Below are 9,433 nucleotides of genomic sequence, written 5' to 3' on the forward strand. Positions count from 1 at the left end.
AGAGACTCGTTTACACACTCTATATGATTCAAATCCTGTAAAGAGAAGCGTACACTATACACAGTGCTGTGAAACGTAACCTTTACACTCTGTTGAGACTGATGATGGAGTTCTGTCTGTTTCTGCTGGCTGGTAACTGGACATGCATCTTTGAGCTTTAAGGGTAACCTCACACACCTCTGTTACTCTACGGCTGAAGTGAGACTCTTTCCGTGTGATTACTGTAAACAACCTTTACACACTTTTAACTTTACATATATATATATGTATATGTATTGTACAGTCCAGTTGTACAGTTTTACAGCTCTGGGTCTCTCTCCCCCGGCCGTGTGGGTCAGTCTACTGAAGTGAGATACACTGGACGAACCTCGGCTGCTGCTTCAGGTGCTTTCACTCTGCTGACCTGCGGGACGCGGACAAGCCTCAGGCTGTTCAGGTAGTGCTGGTGCTGCCTCCTCCAATCCAAACTGTCATACAGCAAACAGGCCACGCCCTCAAACACAACCACGCCAAGTGACTGCTACACACACACACACACACACACACACACACACCCACATCCATTTATCAACTCAACTAAATCCAGTGTGCTTTATTGACACATTTACATCTGTATTGCCAAGGCTTTGCAATCATACACTACACTGACAAAAGTATTGGGACACCTGCTCTTTCACTGTTTCGTCTGAAATCAAGGGTATTAAAAGAGTTTCTCCTGCTGTTGTTGGAGAAGACTTTCTACTAGATTTTGGAGGAGCATTGCTGTGAGGGTTTGACTGCATTCAGAAACAAGAGCATTAGTGAGGTCAGGATGTTGGATGATGATCATCACCCCACCTCATCATCCCCAACTCAACCCAAAAGTACTGGATGGAGCTCCTCCACCATCATTTTAGAGTTCCTCCACTGCTCCACAGCTCCTCAATGCTGGGGGGCTTTATACCCCTCTAGCCCACGCCTGGCATTAGGCAGCATGGAGCCAATAGGGTCATGATGTTGATCTGCTCCAGAGAGTCCTATTCTATTGGTAGTACTTCTTCTCTACAGGGACTAGACAAGCTGTACCAGCAATGGGTGCTGCTTAAACTTAAAGTAGTTTTCAGAAGGGGTGTCTATGTCCCACATTTGGACATGTATTTATGTAGAAAAGGTTCAGAACGCTCCAGACTCCCGACTCGTCCCGGCTGATCCACTACATCTGTAGAAAATGAGGAGACTAGGCGGCTATGTGGGAGATTACCATGATCTCAGTGTCGTCTGGATCTCGGGGCAGCCGACTTTGCTCCACTCTGTAGTCGAGTTTAGCTACATCGTGAAGTCTGGACCCGACACCGCCACCACTTAGCACTCTGTCCAGCTGCGTCCAGAACAGGTCCAGCTCCTGAGCCGACCTCAGCGATGAGCTTTCTGAGAACAAAGAGAACATCACAGAACATTTTAATGAACGCATTCAGCTGTGCCATTGCTGACACAGAGGTGCAAATGCACATACACAGTTTGTCTAGAACCTATCGGCTCCATGCTGCCTAATGCCAGGCGTGGGCTAGAGGGGTATAAAGCCCCCCAGCATTGAGGAGCTGTGGAGCAGTGGAGGAACTGTGTTCTCTGAGATGATGGTGGAGGAGCTCCATCCAGTACTTTTGGGAGGAGACGTCTGATTCTGCAGCAGAACAGCAGTAAGCTCTCACCCTGCTCCTCGTGTGCAGCTGCCGGGTCCTGAGGAGGATCTGAGATCAGTCTCATCACGGTGGACACGAAGACCCCCAGAGACTCTAAAGCAGAGATTAGCTCTGGCTGCTGGAAACCCGTCATCAGGATGTAGTGCTGAGGACCATCATCTGGTTCATCATCTACACACACACGCACACACACAAACACACACACGCACACACACACACACACACACACACACACACACACACACACAGACTTTATTACTGGATATTAGTTTTATTAGAGCTGCTTTCTGGATGTTCTACAGTTTCTCAGAGAGGCAGACAGACAGACAGACCGACAGAGAGAGAGAGACAGAAAGAGAGACAGAGAGAGAGACAGAGAGAGAGACAAACAGAGAGACAGACAGACAGACTGACAGAGAGAGACAGAGAGAGAGACAAACAGAGAGACAGAGAGAGAGACAGAGAGAGAGAGAGACAGACAGAGAGACAGACAGACAGACAGAAAGACAGAGAGAGAGAGAGACAGAGAGAGACAGACAGACAGACAGAGAGAGATACAGAGAGACAGACTGACAGAGAGACAGACAGAGAGACAGACTGACAGAGAGAGAGACAAACAGAGAGACAGACAGAGAGACAGACAGACAAAGAGAGAGAGACAGAGAAAGAGAGAGAGAGAGAGAGAGAGAGATGCCTACCGATGTATGTGTTGGTGTCCTCCTCCTCTCCTCTGCGTTTGAGTTTGGGCTCTTTAGCAGGTGCTGCTTCTGGACCCTTCTTGGCCTTCTCTCCTTTAGCTGCTCCGGTTCTGTCTTTAGCAGCAGAAGCTGGACCTGCTTTCCCTTTAGCCTTCTCCTCCCCAGCCTGCTCCATCACACACAACCCACACTCAGTACCGACTCCCCCATAATCTCCCATACTCACCCATACTCCCCCATAATCTCCCATACTCACCCATACTCCCCCATACTCTCCCATACTCACCCATACTCCCTCATACTCCCCCATACTCCCCCATACTCCCCCACACTCCCCCATACTCCCCCATACTCCCTCATACTCCCCCATACTCACCCATACTCCCTCATACTCTCCCATACTCCCCCATAATCTCCCATACTCACCCATACTCCCTCATACTCCCCCACACTCACCCATACTCCCCCATACTCCCTCATAATCACCCATAATCCCTCATACTCACCCATACTCCCCCATACTCCCTCATAATCACCCATAATCCCTCATACTCACCCATACTCCCCCATACTCCCTCATAATCCCCCATACTCCCCCATACTCCCTCATACTCCCTCATACTCCCTCATAATCTCCCATACTCACCCATACTCACCCATACTCCCTCATACTCCCCCATAATCTCCCATACTCCCCCATACTCCCTCATAATCACCCATACTCACCCATACTCACCCATACTCCCTCATACTCCCCCATAATCTCCCATACTCCCCCATACTCCCTCATAATCACCCATACTCCCCTATACTCCCTCATACTCCCCCATACTCCCTCATAATCTCCCATACTCACCCATACTCCCCCATAATCTCCCATACTCCCCCATACTCAACCATACTCCCGTATACTCACCCATACTCCCTCATACTCAACCATACTCCCTCATACTCACCCATACTCCCTCATACTCAACCATACTCCCTCATACTCACCCATACTCCCTCATACTCACCCATACTCCCTCATACTCAACCATACTCCCTCATACTCACCCATACTCCCTCATACTCACCCATACTCCCTCATACTCAACCATACTCACCCATACTCCCTCATAATCTCCCATACTCCCCCATACTCCCTCATAATCACCCATACTCACCCATACTCACCCATACTCCCTCATACTCCCCCATAATCTCCCATACTCCCCCATACTCCCTCATAATCACCCATACTCCCCTATATTCCCTCATACTCCCCCATACTCCCTCATAATCTCCCATACTCACCCATACTCCCTCATAATCCCCCATAATCTCCCATACTCACCCATACTCCCTCATACTCACCCATACTCCCTCATAATCCCCCATAATCTCCCATACTCCCCCATACTCCCTCATACTCACCCATACTCACCCATACTCCCTCATACTCCCCTATACTCCCTCATACTCCCCCATACTCCCCCATACTCCCTCATAATCTCCCATACTCACCCATACTCCCTCATACTCCCCCATAATCTCCCATACTCCCCCATACTCCCTCATAATCACCCATACTCCCCTATACTCCCTCATACTCCCCCATACTCCCTCATAATCCCCCATACTCCCTCATATTCACCCATACTCCCCCATAATCTCCCATACTCACCCATACTCCCCCATACTCCCTCATACTCACCCATACTCCCTCATAATCCCCCATAATCTCCCATACTCCCTCATATTCACCCATACTCCCCCATACTCTCTCATACTCACCCATACTCACCCATACTCCCTCATAATCCCCCATAATCTCCCATACTCACCCATACTCCCTCATACTCAACCATACTCCCTCATACTCACCCATACTCCCTCATAATCCCCATAATCTCCCATACTCACCCATACTCCCTCATACTCCCCCATACTCCCTCATACTCACCCATACTCGCCCATACTCCCTCATACTCCCCTATACTCCCTCATACTCCCCCATACTCCCCCATACTCCCTCATAATCTCCCATACTCACCCATACTCACCCATACTCCCTCATACTCAATCATACTCCCTCATACTCACCCATACTCCCTCATAATCCCCCATAATCTCCCATACTCACCCATACTCCCTCATAATCCCCCATACTCCCTCATACTCACCCATACTCCCTCATACTCCCCCATAATCTCCCATACTCCCCCATACTCCCTCATACTCACCCACACCCACCCATACTCCCTCTTACTCACTCATACTCCCTCATACTCACCCATACTCCCTCTTACTCACTCATATTCCCTCATACTCACCCACACCCACCCATACTCCCTCATACTCCCCCATACTCCCTCATACTCACCCACACCCACCCATACTCCCCCATACTCCCTCATACTCACCCATACTCCCCCATACTCCCTCTTACTCACTCATATTCCCTCATACTCACCCACACCCACCCATACTCCCTCATACTCACCCATACTCCCCCATACTCCCTCTTACTCACTCATATTCCCTCATACTCACCCACACCCACCCATACTCCCTCTTACTCACTCATATTCCCTCATACTCCCCCACACTCACCCATACTCACCCATACTCCCTCATACTCTCCCATACTCCCTCATACTCTCCCATACTCCCCCATAATCTCCCATACTCACCCATACTCCCCCATACTCTCCCATACTCCCTCATACTCACCCATACTCCCTCATACTCACCCATGCTCCCTCGTACTCACTCATACTCCCTCATACTCACCCATAATCCCTCATACTCACCCACACCCACCCATACTCACCCATACTCACCCATACTCCCCCACACTCACTCATGCTCACCCATACTTATACTCAGTGCTTACTAAAGAAGCTACACTATATGGACAAAAGTATTGGGACACCTGCTCATTCAGTGTTTCTGAAATTAAGGGTAAATAGAGTGCTGATCCTGCTTCTGTTGGAGTAACTGTCTCTACTGTCCAGAGAAAAAGACTTTCTACTAGGAGGAGGAGCATTGCTGTGAGGATTTGATTGCATTCAGTGATAAGAGCTTCCACTGCTCCACAGCTCAATGCTGGGGGGCTTTATACCCCTCTAGCCCACGCCTGGCATTAGGCAGCATGGAGCCGATAGGGTCATCAGTGCTTATCTGCTCCAGAGAGTCCTATACTATTGGCAGTACTTCTCTACAGGGACTAGACAAGCTGTGTGTGAATTTGCACATCTGTGTCAGTAAAGGATGCAACTGAAAGTAGAAGAATTTATTTACTAGAAGGGGTGTCCACAAACTTTTGGACATATAGTGTAATGACTAAGTGTGTTGTGGGAGGGGCTGAGGGACTGTAATCTCTGTAATGCTCTACATGTCAGACTATGTGAGCTGTTTCTCACCATCTGGGAGGCGGTTCTCCTCTGGAGGTCAACGCTCTTGATGGTCATCAGCTGAAACTTCACCAGCTTTGCCATCAGGTCCACAGACAGCTCCTCTCCAGCATCCAGCTCCGACTTTGCCACCTCCGTCACCTACACACACACACAAACACAAACACACACACGACACAACTTTATTTTTGGTAAAATTACAGATCAATTGTGGTACCAGGTATTGTGGTAATCAGACTACCCTTATAAAGGACTATGTCATATCTGTGTTTATTAATGGTTATTAATAGGTAATTAAAGTAGGTCATTATTGATAAGTTCTAACATCAATAAAAGGTCTACAGTGATCTTCTGATCTCCAATCAGTGCCCCTCATTCCTCCATACTGTTAAAGCTCAAATGCTGCTGGTTCCTGATCTTACTGTGGGTTCTCCATCAGTCAGGGTTCTAGCTGTTAATACCTGACTACAGCTGAACCACAGCGGGAGCTTTAGTTACTCACTAATGATCATCTGGACAGAGTTAAAAACTGTAATTACTGATCGCAGCTGTTAATTATTGCTTTATTAATACTTTAAGCAGGGCTTATGAAGGTGTTATGACATCCTTACGAAGGTAGTCTTTAAATAAAGTGTTTCCATGACTTTAAGTCTTATTGTACTTCATACGCTGCTGTTTCCTCTTCCTGATCTGTGTCTGTATTCTGTTCTCTTCAGCACATGGCTCTCTGTTTTGTGTTCTTGACTCCGCCCCTAGTCCCACCCCATTGCTGGTGTTCCCACCTGTGTCTCCTCTAAAGTCCTGCCCTCTCATTATCCTCCCAAGGTGTTCCTGTTTGTGTCTGGTGCTCTTATACCCATGTGTTTGCTCTGTTCCTTGTCTAGTACTGCTGATGTTGATGCATGTCAGGTTCTGCGTTCTGTTCTCTGTATTTCAGTTTCTGTGTTCTGTTCTCTGTATTTCAGGTTCTGCGTTCTGTTCTCTGTATTTCAGTTTCTGCGTTCTGTTCTCTGTATTTCAGTTTCTGCGTTCTGTTCTCTGTATTTCAGTTTCTGCGTTCTGTTCTCTGTATTTCAGGTTCTGCGTTCTGTTCTCTGTATTTCAGTTTCTGCGTTCTGTTCTCTGTATTTCAGGTTCTGCGTTCTGTTTTCTGTATTTCAGTTTCTGCGTTCTGTTCTCTGTATTTCAGGTTCTGCGTTCTGTTCTCTGTATTTCAGGTTCTGTGTTCTGTTCTCTGTATTTTGTTTGTCTTCATTTTGGGTTTTGTTTTCTATGGATGTGTCTGTTCTGGATGCTGTGACCTCTGTCTGGGATGACATTAAAATAATGATAACTCGCATTTGCATCCTGCCTCAACCCCCCAATTATTACACAAAGCTGTATGTTTGAAATATAGAGCCTTACATATAAATATAGACTCATTAGTATTCCACCTCCTCTGTGTGTGTGTTCTACATCACTAATGTCTTATTAGTGCAGCGCTGTCCTTTAATGTGGGTTATTCTGTTCTACAGAGGCAGGCAATATCACATTATTATAATGATTTTCATTCTAATAACCTTAATAAAATAAATAATATATAATGAATATATATATACACACACATGTTTTAAATGTTTCTTTTTATAAATACATGGAAAGAATAAATAATGTATTCAACTGTAATATCTGCGTAAATTACCTCATAAAACACTGGAAGGTCTTTGATCTTCCGAGTCTTTGGGTTGCCCAGCTCATTGATCTGTGGAATGTAAAGCAGTGCTGTTCACTAATAACACTCAGTCCCTTTAATCCTTTCATTCTTCTTCATATCGTGCACAAAGATCAAAAGAACACCTACAGACACTGAGTTCCGACCACCGACCATCAGAAACACCTCCTTTTCAGCTCCACCTTGCTACATAAAGTGGCCAGTGAGTGGAAGCACGAGGTATGTGTTTCTGATAAAGTGGCCAGTGAGTGGAAGCACGAGGTATGTGTTTCTGATCAAGTGGCCAGTGAGTGGAAGCACGAGGTATGTGTTTCTAATAAAGTGGCCAGTGAGTGGAAGCACGAGGTATGTGTTTCTAATAAAGTGGCCAGTGAGTGGAAGCACAAGGTAGGGGTTTCTAATAAAGTGGCCAGTTAGTGGAAGCACAAGGTAGGGGTTTCTAATAAAGTGGCCAGTGAGTGGAAGAACGAGGTAGGTGTTTCTAATAAAGTGGCCAGTGAGTGGAAGCACAAGGTAGGGGTTTCTAATAAAGTGGCCAGTTAGTGGAAGCACAAGGTAGGGGTTTCTGATAAAGTGGCCAGTGAGTGGAAGCACAAGGTATGTGTTTCTGATAAAGTGGCCAGTGAGTGGAAGCACAAGGTGGGTGTTTCTAATAAAGTGGCCAGTGAGTGGAAGCACAAGGTAGGGGTTTCTAATAAAGTGGCCAGTGAGTGGAAGCACAAGGTAGGTGTTTCTGATAAAGTGGCCAGTGAGTGGAAGCACAAGGTAGGTGTTTCTGATAAAGTGGCCAGTGAGTGGAAGCACAAGGTAGGTGTTTCTAATAAAGTGGCCAGTGAGTGAAATCAGAGGGTAGGTGTTTCTGATAAAGTGGCCAGTGAGTGAAATCAGAGGGTAGGTGTTTCTGATAAAGTGGCCAGTGAGTGTAGGTCTGTACCTTCTCCAGTGTGCTCTCCCAGGACAGCAGTGTGAAGCGTTTTCTCAGGGGCTGCTGCACGGCCTGCTTCAGAGCATTCACACACACCTGATCCTCTACACTGCCCGCAACAACTAGACACACACTGGCCCTCCAACTGCCCTAAACACACACACACACACACACACACACACACACACACACACAAATAAATGAGGTTTTACGGGATTGCAGTGTGTTACAGGATTTAATAGTAAACTTCAGGTTTAATTATTCTGAACGTGATTAGTTTGGAACACATGTTTACACAGCTGTTATATAATATCATATATTTTATATAAGTGCATACTGTATGTATATTTATATATATATATAAATAAATGTACACATGTAGTTTTAGCTCTATGTTAGAATCAGAATTAGATGTAGGAAAGCAGGGGGTCTGGGCTCTGAAGGCAGTGAAGTGTGCCCCTACCTCCTCGAACCCAGCAGCAGAGAGAGCACTGTCCCAGTCTCTGCCCCCCGCCACCACCCCACTCTTCACCCGTTTAGGGGGCATTCTCTCCTCCAATCAGCGCTCAGAGCGGAGACAGCCCGATAACTACCCCCAACTTTTAATAACTTCTTATATTAATAATATCTTCTGGAGTTGGTGTTGGACTATACTGTAAACGCTGCGGCTGATCTAACGGAGCTACTGACCGGAACCAGCTCCGGTAACCAGTAGCAACCAAACAAGCGACGGGGGAGTGCCGCCAGATCTCGAGTAAAACCCCCTTCAAAATAAAAGCCAAACACAGCTGAAATAACCGAGGTAAAGCCTCCCCAAAACCAAAACAATATAATAAATGAATAAAAATAAGTCCACAATTCAAAACAGGCATTTTAAGAATATATAATAAATACACAATTTTAATATACAATAGAATAAAGCGTTAAGCCCATAATTAAACAAGCCTGAAAACTCTTCAGCTGGTAGTAAAGAGGTAGAACCGAATTGTTACCATTTATATTAATGAATTAATTCTTAATTG

General features: G+C 46.2%; 1 protein-coding gene across 1 annotated transcript in view; it reads right to left on the minus strand.

Annotated features, from left to right (window-relative positions):
* spag17 (sperm associated antigen 17) overlaps nucleotides 1-9,034 on the minus strand; it is a 29,897-nt gene extending 20,863 nt beyond the window's left edge. The window contains exons 1-8 of the mRNA XM_072681193.1: nucleotides 8,875-9,034; nucleotides 8,421-8,561; nucleotides 7,457-7,516; nucleotides 5,785-5,916; nucleotides 2,378-2,543; nucleotides 1,689-1,850; nucleotides 1,241-1,407; nucleotides 368-517 (exon numbers count right to left, since the gene is read on the minus strand). Coding sequence (XP_072537294.1) covers nucleotides 368-517; nucleotides 1,241-1,407; nucleotides 1,689-1,850; nucleotides 2,378-2,543; nucleotides 5,785-5,916; nucleotides 7,457-7,516; nucleotides 8,421-8,561; nucleotides 8,875-8,958 — 1,062 coding nt within the window. The 5' untranslated portion in view covers nucleotides 8,959-9,034. The remainder of the gene's footprint in view (nucleotides 1-367; nucleotides 518-1,240; nucleotides 1,408-1,688; nucleotides 1,851-2,377; nucleotides 2,544-5,784; nucleotides 5,917-7,456; nucleotides 7,517-8,420; nucleotides 8,562-8,874) is intronic.
* Between the last annotated feature and the right edge of the window lie 399 nt (nucleotides 9,035-9,433).

Source organism: Salminus brasiliensis, chromosome 6 (genome assembly GCF_030463535.1).
Source record: "Salminus brasiliensis chromosome 6, fSalBra1.hap2, whole genome shotgun sequence".
Taxonomy (NCBI): Eukaryota; Metazoa; Chordata; class Actinopteri; order Characiformes; family Bryconidae; genus Salminus; species Salminus brasiliensis.